Below are 18,343 nucleotides of genomic sequence, written 5' to 3'. Positions count from 1 at the left end.
GGTAAATGCTCGCTCGCTCTCTCTTTTTCCACAACCTGCTTCCCAAGTCGCTTGGTGTCAGGTAAGAGAAGCTCTCTGTGTGTTGGCAGTGCCAGCGTGGGGCCCTGGGCTCACTGCTACCGTCTCTTGCCCCACACTGGTCCCCTGTGCATGCACTGCCCTGTGCTCACATCCTCTCTGTTCCCTCCAGTGGACCAAAGCATGTTTGAGAACGCCAGCGCCAGCACGGCACCCACGCCACGGGCACAGCACATCCCTGCCACGGTGGGCACCCTGGCCCAGCCCTGCCGGCCCGCTGGCAGCCAGCACCTCCGCAACCTGGGCAAGGCCGTGGGCGCCAAGGTGAATGACCTCCTGCGCCGCAAGGAGCCGGCCAGCCTGCCCGCCGTGGGAGCCATGGAGGTGAATGCCAGCGCGGGCGCTGTGCTGGGCACAGGACAGCCGGCTGCTGAGGACGGGTGAGTGTCCCTGCAGTGTGCACCCCCTGCCAGGGCCATTGGGACAGGCTGGAGAGCCCCAGCATGGGGCTGTAGGCAACTGTCCCTCTGTGCTTGCAGGGCCGTGGGGCTGGATGCCTTTCCCCGGCTGGAACCGCCGCCCCCCATCACCAAGAAGCGGACACCACGCGCCCTGAAGACCCCCCAGGACATGCTCATTGCTCCACAGCCGGAGGGGACCAGCACAAGGAGTGGCACTGAGGAGCCTTCCGAACCACCCACAGCTCACTCTGAGCCCACAGAGGAGCAGCCGGGGATGGGGGACCCATCTCCTCCAGAATGCCCTGGTGTCCTCAGTGTGATGGGTACCCCAGAGCCCAGCGGGGACCAGCCTACCAGTGCCTTACCCGTGCCTGACCTCATCCATAAGGGCAGCCAGGAGAGCCAGTGGCAAGTGGGTGAGAGGGCCACTGAGATGTCACCCAGCACAGAGAAGCCCTCATGGAGACCGGGGCTGGAGCACGAGCCACCAGGGAGCACAGGGTGGCCAGAGCCACGTACCCCTGGCTGGGAGGTGGAGGGGGCCCATCCCGACTTACTGTCCTTTGAGTAGCAGTGGGTAGCTGTGACAGGGGTGCCATGGGGGCTGGCTCTCCCAGACTTGTCTCTCACTGCCACTTGCCTTTTTTGGGGTGATTATTTTGGAAAGGGGGAAGACTCAGAGTAGGAGCCATCATTGCCTGGTATGGGCTCTGGGGAGCCATGACAACCTGCTTCTCCCCAAATTCCCAGGAGGGGCACAGCCTGTCCTGCCATGGCTGCTGCAGCCCTATTCTGTCCCCTATTCACCCTGGTAAGTGCCAGGCTCCTGTCCTGCTACAGTGGCACTGCCGCCCTGTGTGCAGCCGGGAGCCTTGCTGAACTGGGAACCCAGGGGGTGTGTGGGGGTAGAAGTGCCAGCCTGCCCCAAACCCCATTGGCTCTGCTGGAGCGAGCATCCTGTGAGCATCCCACAAGCACTAAACACTTCCCCATGTCTGCACTGGCTGCCTTGGTCCAGAGGATTTCCCAGCTAATACTATGTGCTTGCTGAGATACCCCATGCTGGGGTACCAGCAGGCTCAGCCAGCTCTAGTGCCAGTGAGCCAGGACAGCAGATGTGTCCAGGGCCTTCTCCAGGTGCTGACCTGGTGGTGTCACTCTGCTGAGGGCCATCTCCTTGCAGTGGAGCCCCAGATGCAGGAGAACTGGGCTCTGTCAGGGCGCAGGGCTGGGCACCTGGGACTGCACAGCTGCTAGCCGGTGGGCTCTGGCAGGGAGCTGAGCTCTCTGTGAGACCCCCTTCCAGCTCCTGCTTGTTTCCTGGTCTCGTCCCAGCCACCATGGACAACTGTCCAGGCAGGCAGCCCTCTCTGTGTGAGTCAGTGTCACAGCTCCCCTTTATCTCCTGGGACAGTGGTCTCTGCGAGACTGGGACACACGAAGCCACGTGTCCTCGGATACTGCTGTATGATGTTTCGCCATGGATTACAGGAGGGGTTAGCCAGCCTGGCGACATCTATGCCAATGCAAGGCAGCAGCTGTGAGATGGAACTTTTTGCTTAGAGCTTTTATGTACAACCTCACCACAAAGGTGGTTTTCAGAGGAAAAGCTCTAAAGCCCCAGGCTGGGTTGGAGGAACCCAGGAGCTCATGGATGGGCCTGCTCACAGCTCCTTCTGGGCCACACAGGGTGTTTGGGCTGAAGAAATGTCTTCCCCCGCCCAAAGCCACGCTATCCCAGTGAAGGAAGGAAGCTGTGAGCATGGATCCGATTGCCCTGGGAGCAGCCACCCATGTCCTTGCCGTTGGTGTGGTGGTGGCACGGGGGCCCCGCAGCTCTCCACTCTGGGAAAGCCCTGCTCAAGAGTGAAGGGATGCAGAGTTGCACAGAGCAACTCCGTGCTGAGGTGTCACACACCCTGTGAGAATGCGATCACGCTGTGCATGGCCACCTCCACCCTCGGACACAGGGGGTGTGTGTGCTGCCCAGATCTGCACTGCAATGTAGGTGTCGATGGAAACCAGGACTGGTAGCCCCTCTCTGAAGAACCAGCATCTTCAATCGCTGTCATCCCAAGGGAGCCTTCCCCTTGAGCGTTGTCACTCACAGCTGTTCCAGTCCCTCTATTTATGTTGCCAGGGTGCGTATGTGTGGTTTGGGACAAGAGATGCAGATTGCACAATAAACTTTTTTTTCCTTTTGTACCCACTGATGTGTGGCATTCCCTTGATGGGAGAGGACACCCTGCACGACCCTGGCGCCGTCCTGGTGGGGAGCCAGGGGGCGGAGGGGGAGCTTGGTGGTGTCCAGACTGGGTGGAGAACGTGGCTGCCCTGCTCTGCTCGGCACCACTGGGCGGTGGCTGGGCTGAGGGCGCTGGAGCCCGCCTGTGCCCAGGCACAGGGCACCGGATGCCGCGGGTGCTGCGGTGATGGGAGCCCGCCGGTGCCCGGGCTGAGGGGACAGAACTCCGGGGCTATTGAGGGTACTGGAGCCCGCCGGTGCCCGGGCTGAGGGGACAGAACTCCGAGGCTATTGAGGGTACTGGAGCCCGCCGGTGCCCGGGCTGAGGGGACAGAACTCCGAGGCTATTGAGGGTACTGGAGCCCGCCGGTGCCCGGGCTGAGGGGACAGAACTGCGAGGCTAGTGAGGGTACTGGAGCCCGCCGGTGCCCGGGCTGAGGGGACAGAACTCCGGGGCTATTGAGGGTACTGGAGCCCGCCGGTGCCCGGGCTGAGGGGACAGAACTCCGAGGCTAGTGAGGGTACTGGAGCCCGCCGGTGCCCGGGCTGAGGGGACAGAACTCCGGGGCTATTGAGGGTACTGGAGCCCGCCGGTGCCCGGGCTGAGGGGACAGAACTCCGGGGCTATTGAGGGTACTGGAGCCCGCCGGTGCCCGGGCTGAGGGGACAGAACTCCGAGGCTATTGAGGGTACTGGAGCCCGCCGGTGCCCGGGCTGAGGGGACAGAACTCCGAGGCTAGTGAGGGTACTGGAGCCCGCCGGTGCCCGGGCTGAGGGCGTGCGACCCCCGGGCTTGCTGAGGGCGCTGGAGCCCGCCCGCACCGGGGCAGCGGGCCCCGGCCCCGGGGCACCGAGGGCCCCGCCCCGCCGGGGGCGGTGCCGCCGCCGTGCCGCCCCGTTTCCGGTGTCATGGCGGCCGGAGCGCGGCGGAGGCAGGGGCCGGGGCCGGGGCCGATGCCGGGGCAGCGGCGGGGCGGCGGCGGGACGGCGATGTGAGGCGGGACGGCGCCATGTCGGGGTGCGCGTGGGGCGCGGCGCCGCCGCTGCTGGAGGCGCTGGGCCGGCTGTGGGAGGTGCAGACGCCGCTGGGCAGCGGCTCCTCGGCCTCGGTGTACCGGGTGCGCTGCTGCGGGGACCCTCGGGCTCCCCCCGGCGCCGTCAAGGAGTTCGTGCCGCCCCCGGGGCCGCGGCCCGGGCCCGCTCGCCGCCCCGGCGCCCGCCCGCCCGCCGCCGACTGCGCCGAGTACGGGTTCCGCAAGGAGCGCGCCGCGCTGGAGCAGCTCCGCGGGCACCGCAACATCGGTAACGGCACCCCTGCACCGCACCCCGCAGCCTCGGCAGCCCTGCCCCCGTCCCCCGATCCCCACACACCCCTGCTCGGGCACCCTCTGTCCCTAGAGCACCCCCAGGGCAATCTCCCCCGGCCAAACTGGTGTCTCCAGACCGCCCTCCCAGCCAGGGAGGGGAGCTCCCAGCTGCTTTGGGAATACAGGCAGCCTCACTCCCAAACGCATCCCCAGGCCAGTGTGCCCCTCACATTGGCACCCCTGGGTGGGCAGATTTGAGGGCCTCTAGCCTGGACACCCCAAAGCAGCTTCCCTGCCCTGGGTGCTCCTGGGTACCCCACCCCTTCCCTGGGTGGGAGCTCTGCAGGTGACATCCCCAGGGTGGGCAGGAGGCATGGGCAGAGCGGGTCCCGGCAGGCAGGGCACCCCCGAGTCCTCCTTTGGGCAGGGTGCCAGAGCCCCAGCAAGGACTGGGTTCCCTGCGGGACAGCCGTGGGACTGTGTTCCCACTGTGCTACAGCTCCAGGGCTGCCTTCGTGGGTGGGAATGAGCAGGGGAAGGGAGGAAGCCTGTGTGTCAGAGATGATTGCTGGAAGTACCAAAGTTCACCCACCACTGATACTTTTTGTCGGCTGAGAAATGCTTTGTGAAATGCTTTTTAATGCCATAGTGTGCCTGGACACCCAGACAGCACATGGGTTCCCACTCTGCAAAGTTTGTCTGTCACGGGGTGAGATTGACGTGTCTCTAAAGAGCGGCACTGTGTCCAGTTTGTCTGCTGGGATGTGCTCATCCATGTCCCAGAGACTGTCCTTCTGAGCAGGAGCACTCAGCCCTGTCACGTTAGCACAGCCTGGGGAGTGTTGTGAGACCAGCCTGTCCTCTGAAGCTTGTAGGGGTGACATGGCTGCTTTTCCCTTGCTTCTTCCTTCCTCCCTGGTTCTCCATCTCTCTGATCACCACCCGTTGCAAAACATCTGAGCTGCCTGCCACAGCTTTTGTGGTGTGGAGCAGTGGAAGGTGCTGGCTGCGTGCTCATTACCGATGCCTGTCCCTGTGTCTCGTTGTAGTGACACTCTATGGCGTGTTCACCAACCACTACTCTGCCAATGGCCCGTCTCGCTGTCTGCTGCTGGAGCTGCTGGACATCAGCGTGTCCGAGCTGCTGCTGCACTCCAGCAACCAGGGCTGCTCCATGTGGATGATCCAGCACTGCGCCCGAGATGTCCTGGAAGCCCTGGCTTTCCTGCACCACAAAGGCTATGTGCACGCAGACCTCAAGCCACGCAACATCCTGTGGAGCGCAGAAGAGGAGTGCTTTAAGCTCATTGACTTTGGACTTAGCTTCAAAGAGGGGAATCAGGTTTGGAATGTGCTACTCTTGAGGCAAGATGGCTCTGTGTTGAGTTGTGTGGCTCTGTGATGTTTCCCAAGTGACTTGATCAGAACAGGAGCTGAGCTGGTGCTGAGGGTTAACTGGAAAGGCTGATATGATGTCTGCCCCAGACAGTGAAACTGTTACCATTCTGCTTGCATGTCTCTGGTTTCTGTTGATGTCTTAGCCTTTGTGCTACAAATTCCAATGTAAATGATGCATTGAGAAAAGTGGTGTCTCAGCTTCCTGGAACGTTTGCTAGTTTTTATGTGGTCAGACGAGTGGGAGCATCCAGAAATGTAGAATTCCCTTTTATCATCCTTTATCGTGTGTCGTAGTAATCCAGGCTTTGCCATCAGCCTCCCTAGCCAAGTGTGTTATCTCTGGCAGTGTCCTTGTGCTTGCCTTTACTTTCACCCTATCTTCAGCAGCCTCCCTTCCTTGGGAAGTCTGGATGTTTCTTTCCCACACGTATCAAAAGTCCGTGATCTGGTCCTGGTGGGCAGTGTCTGTTCTTTACTGACACAGACAATCTCTGCCTGTTCTACTCTTTGTCCCATGTGCTGGTCTCCTGCTCAGTCTTCTTGCTGCCGCTTTTGTTTTGGTGATACTGAATTCTTTGTCCTTGCCCATTTTATTCTCTTCCATGGCTTTTGATGGAAGCAGAGAGCCTCAGGAGGTTCTGCTGTTGGCTTGATAGATCTTCCTTTCATTCCTCCCTCTCTCAGTAGCGGCCTGTGAGGAGTCTCAGTAAAGCTTTTCCATCAGGTAACCTTGTAGCACACTTGCCTTTAATCACTGGGTGATAGATGTTAATTTTTTGTGTGCCTTCCTGCAGTGTCCTGGTTTGTCCCTATTCTACGCACTTTACCTGCTTAGCAGTTTTAAATTTACATACTTTTATACTGGTTCACCTGGTATTGACAGCACAGCCCACTGATTGTGAATAATAGAGGGTTGTGTGGGTGACCTATCACTGAATTCTTTGGTACAGGAGTTGTTTTTAATGTTTGGACTTCTTGACTCCCCCGTGTTGTCTTCAGCTCTCCCACATTCTTGGCTGAGTGTCTGGTGGTAATCTGTTGCTGTCTATGAGCAAAATACATGCTCCTGGTGTCCTGTGTCTAATGCAGGTATTTTTATTTAATTCAGGTCTGTGTTTTGCTGCTTGCTGTGTGATTTGCCTCATAATAGTTGATGGGGTGTTTTATTTGCTTCCATGATTTCTTCCAATTTGCTTTCTTTGGGCTGAGTTTCCTTTGCCCTTTCTCAAAAACACACTGGTTATATGGGTGAACCTTCTGACCTTGCTCTGAATGTGCACCAGGTACCAGTGTCCCGTCCTCACCCCTGCCTTGGGCCGCAGCCTGCATGCATAATTTCCTTATCTGAGTCAAAGACCATGCTATTTTATTTATGACAGCCCTGCCAAGCTTATCCTTAGACAAATTTTCCCACCACTGCTGTTTAACAGGGAATGGTTGTACACAGAGCAAGGTCTCAACCACTTACAGCTCTCAAAATGCTTTAGGTGGTAGGAGTGAAATTCCCTCTTGCTCTTTTTGCTGGTGCCATTGATCACAGTGTTTTCTCTATCTCTAAACGTTTGGGAGGCTGCCAAGTTGCTGCTATTGCCATGCTGGAGGTTCTGTTCCCTACTGATAGGAAGAGGGACAAGATTGAGCAGTTTGTGTATAATTTTTAAGTTCATAAACCACTTTTGAGCTCTGTTGCTGGAAGATGTCTTCTGTAAACTTTATTTTCAGTCAGAGAACCACATAATCTTGGTCTGAATATATTCTCATGGTAAGAATTCCTAATCCTATGCCTTATCCAGGAGGAAGTAGGCTTGCATATTCTTCTGTCATTCCTTGTGTTGCATCACTGTGTCTAAAATGAGCCCCCACATGTTAAAAAGACCCAGCATGCAGTTTGTCTTAGGACACAGAAGACTTGGCTGGACAAAGCTACAGCTGACTGACCAGGTATTGCCTGAAAGCTGGAGACTGGCCTGGAGCCTTCAGAGCAGCCCCTCCAGCCAGTACTTGTGTGATTCTATAATTCCCTAATTTCTTTGGAGCAGGCAGCGTGTGGGCATTTCCTCTCGCTGTGCCAGCCACGGCAGCTGAGCAGGTACTGATTGTGCAGCAGTTGAGGCTTCAAGGGGAGATGGAAGAGGTGCATGGGAAGTGCCTTTGATGATTTCCTTGTCTGAGCATTTAGCTGCCTGCTTCCAGAGAAGATCGCTGGACCAATGGCAGCAGCTCCTGATGCTCACTGCTCAGACAGGGCTGTCTGTGCTCTCAGGCAGCCGATGTGGGAGCGTATTGTGGGTGTGCAACCCTCATTCCAAAATTTCTGGCATCATCTGCATGTAGGAGAGGTTAAAGGGCCACTCCACAGGGACATCCAGCCCCTTCCTCCCAGCAGTGCTGTGTTTCAGAGCTCAGATGTTAGTGCTGTTTTGCTGGAAGATGTTTTTCTTCCAGACAGTCCTGGTTTTCCCTCAGCACAGCAGTATAGGGAGCTGAACTGCCTGCCTTGCACAACTGGCTTTACAGTAGTATTTTGGGGACCTCCTCTTTGAAGGATATCAGAACTGATGTAAGGATAGAGTGGAGAACCTGAGTGTGGAAAATCAACTTTCCGTGTGTTTGGTCTCCTGTAGGATGTGAAATATATTCAAACAGACGGGTATCGGGCTCCAGAGGCAGAACTGCAGAACTGCCTGGCGCAGGCAGGGCTCCAGAGTGAGACTGAGTGTACCTCTGCTGTGGATCTGTGGAGTCTGGGAATCGTTTTACTGGAAATGTTCTCAGGAATGAAACTGAAACATACAGTCCAATCTCAGGAATGGAAGGTGAGATAGTTCTTGCTTGCACCAAATGAATCCTTCTGCTTCTTGTTCATAATCTGGATTTGTGAGGTAGCACCTGGCAACTAGGTAGTGTTTCCAGGGTGTTTATCTAATCCTCTTGTCTTGAGAATTAAGATTCCTGAGCCTTAAAGACCCACCTGCCCTATGGGACTGGCTTGCCTGAATGCTACTTGTGTTCAGGTTACTGAAATAGGAGTATTCCAGGAGTCTCTGTTTGGAGCCTGTGCCTTGCCTAGATTTGGTAGGCAAGCTGTGCTGGCTGTAGTTGTGACCTAGGAAGAAGAACAAAATCAATGGCTGATGTCTGTCAGCTAGTTCAGCAGCACAATGGCAGAGGAATTATTTGCTGGGTATAGTTTAATGTTAACTGTAATTTGGGGATCTTCTTGTAAGTCTGTATCCTGAGAAAACTAGAGGAAAGCTCTGTATTGTGAGCCTGGAACCTGACTGTCCTCTGTTCTGTGTGAAATAACTTTTTGTGCTCCTCTTCCCAGAAAGAGTATCCTTTCAGCATCAGAATCTCCACAGCAACAGAAAAGTTACTTGCATGTGGAAATTTCCAGTTTTTGCTGGCAAATGGGAAAAAGTTGATTTGATGTGAGCCTTCTGGTTTAACATGTGAGGCTTGGGCATTGGGGTTCTCTCACAAAACCCCAGAGAACCACAGCTCTCTGCATCCACTCTGGAAAATGATAGGATATTGCAAGCTTTGCACAGTCTGGTTTTTACCTCCCTAATCACTGTTCCTTTTTCTTTCCAGACAAACAGTTCTGCCATCATTGATCGCATATTTGCCAGCGAGGGGGTGGTTAATTCAGCCATTCCAGCTTATCACCTCAGAGACCTTATCAAAAGGTACTGTAGCATATTTGATAACTGTTGCTTAAATATGTGCTCTGTAAAGTCAAGCCTTGCTCTTAGCAACTTAGAGCCTACAGCTAACACTTCTTTTTTTTTAATTTTTTTAATCTCCTATGCTGGTAACAAGTGCAAGCATTAGCTTTTAGATGTTTCAGTTCCTCTGATTTTGGCACAATTTGGAGTAAGCACATAGAGAATGTCAGTGATCATGATGTTGATCATTTGCTGTTTCAGTGCTTTGCACTTGCAGCCGAGAGATTGTATTTTGAGAAAGCTGCAGACTTTGCTGCTTTTGGGGATTGTATCATAAAAATGAGGGAAGAGGCAGAAAGTGCTGCTCTCCTCTGCTGCCAAGATTCAAAGGCACTTTTGCAACTCTCCTGAGGAGTCTGCTGGGGGGGTTGTTTTCACTGTCTTGTGACTGTGCTCTGAGGCTACAGAGGGAAGAAAACACAACTTGGCACAAATAGCATTGGGAGCCCTGGTAAAGCCAAGTTAGGGATATTCTCAGGCAAGCTCTGGGTTATTACCTGCTTTGAATCCCATTTGTGAAAAGATGTGGGAGCACCTTGGAGTGTGATCGCTCTCATGAGACTGCATGTATGCCTGAGATGTGGGATGAATGGCCTGAGGATGTGGAGCTGGAACATGCTGTGCTCCTTGTAGACTTGTAAGTGAGCAATTTTCATTACTTGGTGCTGAGAGACATCAAGAAGGAAAGCCTGCTCTGCCATCTACCCAAAATGCTTTCAGGGGATCCTTCTGGTGTGCTTCAGCTGCAAATTGCAAGATGTACTTCCCACTCTTTTCCTTGTACCATAACCACCCCGAAGATAGGGTGTTCCTTTATGCTAGCTTCCAGCCTGAGTGGAATGTGTCAGTGCAGGAATGTCACATGCATGAACATAAAGGTATCTTCTCTTACAGCATGCTTCATTGTGACCAAGGAAAGCGAGCCTCTGCTGAGAAGGCTTTATGCAGCCCATTCTTCAGCATTCCCTTCGGTAAGCTGTGGCTGTGGCCCCTGCTCAGGACTCTGACAGCATGTGTTGGAAGCAGCACAGAGGGCAGTTAACTGTTGTTTCTTGGTCTGGCCTCGTCGCTGCTTCTCTGTGGCACTTGCCAGCTCTCCATGGTGCCACAGGAGGGAGGTCAGAGTGATGCCTGTGCTCTCAGTGCTGCCCTACTCCTCCGGCCCCACAGGCTGTCACTTTTTCCTAGCTGGACTCTGATTAACCTCTGCCCTCAAGAGCGTAGTGGCAGCAGCATTCATCTGAGGGCACAGAAATAACCAGGAAATTTACCTAACATTCTGACTGTTGAGGTGCTTTTGAAGAGTGCAGTGCTATTTATGGTGAATGGATGGGTTTTCTTACACCAGCTGTTTCCCAGTTCAGAAATCTCCAGGAACGTGAGCACCTTGGGCATGGGCTGATGGTGGCATCTGCTGCTGCCTCTGTACACGTGCTTTGTGGTGGCAGCCTGTTTCTGCAGTGACTGGCCTGCAGTAACCTGCGTGGCAGATCATGGATGTCACTGTCACTGTCATCTAGTGCTGTCCCTTTGATTTAATAAAATAGTGGTGTTTCCTCAAGACTTCCCCATGTGCGTTGCAGGCAGTTAGCAAAGGTGGGCTGTTTAGGCTTGTGTCCCTCCTTGTTTTCTTTTCCAAATACAACTGAGTAACATTCTCCAGAGCTTGTCTGCTTTCAAGAGCACCAGTGAGGAGCTGTGCATTCAGGTTTTCTGAAGCATAAATTAATGCTTCAGGCTGAGCTAGCATTTCCCCTTGGATCTTAGCCCTGCTTTTCTTAAGCTCCTTGGTGCACCTTGCAGCCAAGATTATTAAGTATAGCTTCTTATAGATACTGATATTTCTGTATGTCAGGCAAAGGTTAACAAACTCATTCCTGTTTTCTAACTTCACATGTGTCTTAGAAGCTGGGGCTGTTCTAATCAAAGCTGCCTTCCGTGGCTGAACCTTGCAGCCAGTACTGCTTTAGAGCAGAGGGAATTGTACATTGGCTGTGCTTTCTGGGCTGGTTTTAAACACACAGACCTCTAACTGTACCGAGGAAGGTGCTTCTGTGGTTAGTGCTTGGAGTTTATATAACAGCTTCCATTTTTCTTAGTTCTCTTTGCTGCTTCTTTTCTTGCACATATGCTTGTCTGCACAAAGAAGCATTTACTGCTGCTTTCCCGGCAAGTCAGAAAATGACCTGTCATTGCCTTTCACTTGGACACAGCTTTTCTGTTTAGAGCAAAGACAGCTGAGAATAGCTTTCCTTGTCATATACAGCTAACTCTTGACTTTCCAGTTCATCAAGTTCTTTCCTGTGTTGTCAGTGTGGTTGGCGTCACCTGGCATTTGCAGAGGAGCTGGGCAGAAAGTACCTCCTAGGGCAGAGGGGGATTGCCAGAAATGTGTTTGTCACTTGAGTACAAGAAGACCAGGTGTCTCAGTTCCAGGGGTTGGTTTGTCTCCCTCTCTGGAAAAAGACATATGAAGATGAAGGACAGATTTACTTTAGTGTCTGTCTTTTCTCCCAGGCAGCTAGTGACAGGACTAGAAGAAAAAGCCTCAGGTTCCACCAGAGGAGATTTAGATTGGTTGTTAGGAAAAATTTCTTCAGCGAAAGCGTTGTCAAACATTGGAACAGGCTGCCCAGAGAAGTGATGGAGTCACTATGCCCATTAAAAGATGTGTAGATGTGGCACATCTGGGGACATTGTTTAGCAATGGGCTTGGCCATGCCAGGTTGGAGTTCATAATTTAAAAGGTCTTTTCCAGCCTAAACGATTCTATGATTCTGCAAATAAAAGGAGTAGCATATAAGACCATGGTGACACTTAAATGTCCTTTCAGTCTTCGGTTCATCTGACGTGTCTTGGTTGCCAATAGTCCTATGGGAGAATAGTTCTAGAGGCACACCAGGAGCTGGATCATGCCTGGTTATCTGAAGACAGCACCTTTCTTCAAAGGACTGCCCCTGAGAGCTGTCTGGGAATCATCTGTACTGATAAGGCCTTTCACACTCTGAGCTTTTCCTAAGGGCTCTTCCATGATAGGCAGGAAATTTACAGCATCTGTGCTTGCCTTGCATCTCTTCTTGCACTGTAAGATCAACATCTGACTGTGCCTGGCAGAGATGTCAGCTCCCTCGCAGGCATTGTGTGCTTAGCTGGGAAGAGTATTTCCTAGAAAATAACAGCTCACTTACAGGCATGGTCAGAAGGCTCAGACTGGAGAAATGAAGCCATTTCCCTTTTCTCTCCCCTCTCAATGTAAAGTGGCAGAGCTGTGAGGTCCTGCTGTTACGTTCAGTTGCTGTAACTGCCAGAAAAAAATAAACACATCAGCACTCTCCAAGTACTGCAAGTTGGGTGCCCAGATCTTAAATTCATTAATGGCCTGTCACTAGTGTACAGGAACATAAAATAAAGCTTTTTTTCCTGCAGAAGTGACACTGTCCCTGTGGCTTTGGGTTTCTAGAGGGCTGATTATCCTCAAAATGTGACTCTCATAGCTTGTCATAAGCCTTTTCTCCTTGGCTGTTGTCTTCTCCCGCAGTGGCATCTGTGCTACCCTGCTCCAGGATGGCCTGGAGCCGCTTGTTTTCTAGAGCCAAGTGCCCCATGTCCAGCACCCAAAGGGTTTTATTTCTGCTTCTGTGAAGTCCTTCAAGGATCACTGCTCACACACCTTGTGACCATGCCTGATTCTACAGCATTGCATTGTTTAGGAAGCTTAAGTATGGTGGTCTTCAAAACAGTGGATTGCAGTTGGATTTTGAGGGGAGGAGGGTTTATGTGGTGTGAGCTAAAAGATACTCTAAGGAGATCTGAGGCCTGTGCCTTACTACAGCTGAAGAATTGGAATTAGGGAAGCTGGCCAGCCTGTTTTTAGCTTGTCTGGGAGCAGTGGCAGGAGAGGCAGTTGCAGAGTATTCCTTTGATCTTCTCACATCTTCATATATATATGGGGTAGTTTGTTCAACTAGCATAGTTCTTGAGGTCACATCAGTTTTTGAGACTGGGCTAAGTAGACACAATTCTAGCTTTAATTTGAAAAGCAATTTCAGATGCTAGCCTCAGAATAACTGCAGAGTGCACTGAACCCTTTGGAAGAGTCTCTCAGTACACAGGTAAAGATAAGATGGAAATGGAGAAATCAGACTATAAATACAGTTAATAGTGGAGAGAAACAAAACTGTACTGCCAAGAGCAGTAAGTGCTTGAGTATCACAATGCATATTGAGTCAGCTTCCTGTTTGCTTGCTCCTTTGACATTGACTTTGTTTCTTTAATTCTGTGGGTGTCAAACAGCTCCCCATATTGAAGACTTGGTGATGCTCCCCACACCTGTGCTGAGGCTGCTAAATGTTCTAAGTGATGCTTCTCTGCAGTGTGAAGAAGAGTATGAAGGTTGGTGCAATTCCCATATAGCAATATTGTCTTACAGACTTTGTTTTCGGTGGCTCTGGGGAATGTGAGAGCAAGCAGGTGAGCAATTAATAGGCACAGAGCTGCCCAGCTGAGCTTTGGTTGCAAGGGGTCAACTGCACCAGCAGAGAATAGACTGAGATTGAGAGAGAAAGCAGAGCTTGTAGGGAATTCTTGAAGAATCCCAGATTAAAAAAAAAAAAAAAAAAAAAAAGAATAATTTTTTTTCTTTGGTTAGATGCCTGCCAAATTCACAATGTGTTTGTGGCTCTGAGCTTCTGCTGGATATGTACAGCACAGATCCTTAAAAACTTGCTAATGAACTTTCCCAAGATCTCAGCAGAGAACTAAAATTTCTCACTGGAGTTCCTAAAGCGTGGTGGATGGCAGGCATAGTGGTGGGATTTGCATTTCTGCGTGCTGTGAAATCCATGAGTGGCACAAACGAGAGCACTCTGGGGACACGAGTTGAAAGGCCGAGTTCTGCTCACAGAAAGAAAGGTTTGTGCCAGCTCCTTCAGTTCCCCTCCTCCAAGTGCCGTAGCAGGCACTCCTAAATCCCCAGTGTTTTAGCTACTGGAACCTGCTGCTGGAGGTTCATTGCCTGCAGGTCTCTGTTACTGAGCCTCAGTTCAGACACTTCCATCTCATTATGTGGCCTTTAACCAGTGTCAGCTTCTGCTCCGTCACCCCATGCTTGTTTATTTTAAATGGAGAGGAAAGGAATATTTGTTGTCCAGCTGTTCTTGATGTGTTCATCTCGCCTTCGCTTGTTTCTTGGCTCACCATAGTTTGCAAAGTGAAAGACAACCAGCTCTTTCCCTTCCCAGATATCCTGGAAGACATAAGGGAGGAGTGTCAGAAATACGGACCCGTGGTTTCCTTGCTTATTCCTAAGGAGAATCCTGGTAAAGGCCAAGTAAGTGAATGGGGGGAAGAAGCTGCGTGTTCCTGTGTACACTCCATGTGCTGCAGGACTGCTGCTCAGTGCCTGGAAATCTGGCTGATGGCAGTGCTAAAAATAAATGGCTGTTTGGAAGGACAGCACAGGTTCCTTCCTGGTTATGTAAGGTTACCTAACCTGGGAGGTGCCCAATCAGCTTTAGCATGAATGGAAGGAATGAAGAGGAGAAGCCAGTGGGTGGGAGAGAAATTGTTCAGGGTATAGACCACCAGCATACTTTCTCCCACCTTACTAAATGGAGGAGCAGGAGAAGAAATCCCAGTTTAGAGATTCAACTCTTAGCTCCAGTGCTCTCTGCTCAACCAAGGATGGAGGGGAAAAATTTGTTTAGGAATGGTTTCCCCCATTGCAGAGGTGGGAGGGCGCAAGTGGCATGGTGCACTGGAAGTCCTACTTCTCCTCTCTCTCTTTCAGGTCTTTGTTGAATATGCAAATGCTGGTGATTCCAAAGCTGCCCAAAAAATGCTGACTGGAAAGATTTTTGATGGCAAGTTTGTTGTGGCTACGTTTTACCCACTGAGTGCCTATAAGAGAGGATATCTGTACCAAAACTTGCTGTAGGCAGTAGCAACAATCCAGAGAGTTGACTTGCTCCTCTTCCTCACATGTTTTAAAATTGAATGTGCAGAAGAGCTTCCTAGCCCTGCTTCTGAGTCATCTGTGAAGGAGAGGTGCAAAGGACTTGAATGGGCTTTGAAACTTTACTGCTGCTTTGTGATGTGCTGAGGAGGCCGGGACCTTTCAGCCTTGCTTGTGTGTGTGCTGTGCTTGCTCATTTACAGGGAGTGTGGCTCTGCCCGGGGGCATCTGGGGGCGGGAGTGTGGACAGGGGGAGCCCTGGAGGCCAAGCAGATCCTGGCAAGGGTTTCTCAGTGATTTGAAGCGAGACCAAAGTCTTGGCCTTAGCGCCGGGCTTGTCTCCGGGGAGAGGATTTCTTTGTTAAGCTTTCCTATAACCAAATCCTCCTCTCCAGGGTTGGAGGAGGAGGAAGGCTTGCCTGCTTTTTGTTGATACCTGTTATAAATAAAGAAGCAGAAACACCATACTCTCTAAACCAGACCAGGAGGACTTTTGAGTCTTCTCCTCACATAGAGCAGAGAGAGGCAATGAAATTGGATCTGCTGAGCCTGTGGATTTACCCTGTCCTTGTGACCTGAGCAGAGCCATGCAGCTGATGCTGGGCTGGGCAGTGACGTGTGGATGATGCTGCCTGTGGGGAGCTGAGCTTGCTTGTATGCCTGGGGTGGGCTGGGACTGATGGTGGAGATCTGGTCAGAGCAGTGCCAGCCTCAGTCCCAACACAACCTGTAAGCACTTTGTAGCCTGAGTAGATGTGAAAACCCTGCCGTATGGATTCATCTTTCTAGCACATACCCTGTGCTGGCACTGATGCTCCCTAGCTCTGATGCCAAATTATCTGTGATATGTAAGCGTCTTTCGGTGATATTTTTGGAAAGGAGTGCTACAGCACACAGTATTCTTTGTGTCACAGCAGGACCCCTGCCTAAGGAGTCTTATAAGAACAAATATTTGTCTGTTGTAGGTCCCACGCTTGCTTTTCTGTGTTGTGCGTTTTGGTTTTGCATTAACCCATTCAGACTTGTAGATTAGAAGCACTGACACTTTTGGTCCTTCAAAGGTTACAAAAAGGGCTTGAGGCAATCTGAGATCCTGTAGGGAAAGGGCTTAATCAGTCATCAGACTGGACTGGCCAGGAGAAGGTCTTTCACAGTGTCAGGGACAACAGCCACATGCCTTTGGGGAAGACACTGTGGTGAGCAGCATCACTTCCCCCCAGAGCACGCTCTGCTCCCGTGGCTTCAGTCAGCTGCTGCCATGGGGAAGGCAGAGTCTGTTTCCCAGGGATTTCCAAACCCGTGCACCCGGCAGAGCCTCTCCCTCCGGGGTGGGCACTCTGCTCCTGATGGGCACAGTGTGAAACAGTCCTGTTTAGAGAGTCACCAGTGTATTCTGGCTTGTAGTCTTGGTCCCAGTTTTAGTGAGGAGGAAAGCCCTCCTGAATTCTTTTCTCCAGATGAAATACTTGCGGACAGCTGCCTGAACCATCCCTGACCATCCCTGGAATAATACCTGAATTACCGTGCAGTTTACTGTTTGCATCTTGCTGATGCTGGACTTGATGGAATCCTACACTTAAAAAGTTCCTCTTGATTTTTTGCCCTGTGTGTGGTGTGTCAGGAGAGCCAATGTCTGTAGCATTTCATGAGTCTGAGTTGCTCTCTGTGCTGGTGTATAGTGCTGTCTACTGTGGCCCTTACCAAACTCCCTCAGAAAGGACCAATCTGAATTCTTCTGTTGCCTTTGAGATGGTGGGCTTGCCAGGGAAAAGGAAAAAAAAATAAAATCCCACAATGAGTTTTAAGGTGTGATTTGCTGATCAGATTTTTCTGGGAACGATGCTGCTTTGGTGTACGTAGCTGTTCAGCAGCCTTTGCATAGGTGGGGTGTGTGATTCATTGCTTTTAATTTAACTGTCCTTTGAGTGAAGCACCTTTTAGTGTCTGGGAGGAATTGAATGGTAACTGGGTGAGGGTTTTTCCTGTGTGGAGAGCAGTGTTTAAAGTATGGTTGGGTCTTGGCTGACCTCCTCAGCTCTGCACTACTGCTATCCCTGCGAGTTGAGCCAGGGGTCAAAGCGCTTTGGTCCAGACATGCACGTGTTGAATGCCACCATGTCAGCAGCACTGAGCTGGCAGGAGCAGCCCAAAGCTCCTGCTCTGCTAAGTGCCAGCCCAGGTGGGGCCACAGGGCGCTCCCTGGGTGCAGAGTGTGAGGTCTGTCACCTACAGCAACACTGGGACAGGGAGATGCTGGGATGCAGGTATGCAACTTAAATGTGTTCAAAGTTCTCACATGCACTTGTCTAGGATTGTGAGCTCCTCTGTCATCTTTCAAGCATGACTTTTTCAGTCACAATTCTTTCAACTAAAGATAGAGCTGTGCCAGGACTGATCTTCAGAGAGGATCTACAGCTTGTTCCTGCAGCATGGCAGCTCTTCCACCAGCGTTGGGCTGGGGTTTTGTTTAGCTTCTTTTAACAGGGGCTAAATAGATCCTCATGATGCAAACTCCTGCTACCAGACATTTTTCTCCAGATGTTCATTGACCAGGCTTGAGCACTGAGTTGGGTAAAAAAACCCAAAGCTGCTTTTCTTTATATTCCTCCTGACAAGAGTTGAAGATGTTGATCTCTGTCCTGTCACTGGATCCACCCTTGTGCAGGCTGTGGGGTACAGGGAGGTTTAGAAGCATTGTATTTTTACTCCTCACGCTCTGCCTTCAAAGACCTTTTTCTATCAAGATGAAGCTCACTCTGGTGTCTCGGTGACCTGTTGGTGTCTTGGCATAAGTTTTAGCACTGCTAAAACCTTTGAGTTCCTTAACTCTAGATTGTATCTGAAGTGTGCATGTTAATTCAGTCCAAGGTGCCTGTTGTGGTGTGTCTGGGATGGGCCTGGCTTTCCTCATCTTCAGATTACTGCTTGCTTGAGGTGCACAAGTGTTGAGGCTTTCCACTCAGATGCTCGCTGGGTTCCTGGCCTGTGCCAATAACCCTCAGCGTGGCACCGACCTACACAGTCCTACCCTAGTTGTAGGGTAACTAGTGTTTAAATCACTGGCCAAAGCACAGGTCAGCTCCAATCTTAGCTGTATTCCTAATTTTGTTCCGACTGCTCTTCAGCCTCGTAACAACATAGCCTGAGCACCGTGCTGTAGCCAGGTTCTTTCCAGAGGGCTCAGTACACTTCCTGCTGCTGTGCCAGATCCTGTAAGCTCGTGCCTCCCTTCA

At 51.7% G+C, this 18,343-nt stretch overlaps 2 protein-coding genes across 6 annotated transcripts in view; both read left to right on the top strand.

The window, feature by feature from the left end:
- The window catches only part of NOS1AP (nitric oxide synthase 1 adaptor protein), a 41,247-nt gene extending 39,947 nt beyond the window's left edge, over positions 1-1,300 (top strand). For all 5 annotated transcript variants that reach the window (XM_068199213.1, XM_068199212.1, XM_068199214.1 and 2 more), the window contains 2 exons: positions 191-458; positions 558-1,300. In XM_068199213.1, coding sequence (XP_068055314.1) covers positions 191-458; positions 558-1,050 — 761 coding nt within the window. In that variant the 3' untranslated portion in view covers positions 1,051-1,300. The remainder of the gene's footprint in view (positions 1-190; positions 459-557) is intronic.
- A 2,332-nt stretch (positions 1,301-3,632) lies between these two features.
- On the top strand, positions 3,633-15,188 carry UHMK1 (U2AF homology motif kinase 1). The gene is made up of 8 exons (XM_068199207.1): positions 3,633-4,026; positions 5,081-5,373; positions 8,054-8,245; positions 9,024-9,118; positions 10,052-10,128; positions 13,451-13,549; positions 14,398-14,486; positions 14,946-15,188. Exons 1-8 carry the CDS (start codon positions 3,735-3,737, stop codon positions 15,090-15,092), a joined length of 1,284 nt encoding a protein of 427 aa, XP_068055308.1. The 5' UTR covers positions 3,633-3,734; the 3' UTR covers positions 15,093-15,188.
- The last annotated feature ends 3,155 nt before the right edge of the window (positions 15,189-18,343 follow it).

This window comes from Anomalospiza imberbis, chromosome 9 (assembly GCF_031753505.1).
Source record: "Anomalospiza imberbis isolate Cuckoo-Finch-1a 21T00152 chromosome 9, ASM3175350v1, whole genome shotgun sequence".
Taxonomy (NCBI): Eukaryota; Metazoa; Chordata; class Aves; order Passeriformes; family Viduidae; genus Anomalospiza; species Anomalospiza imberbis.
Note: the sequence above shows the minus strand (reverse complement) of the source record. Positions and strands in the feature narration are given on the sequence as shown.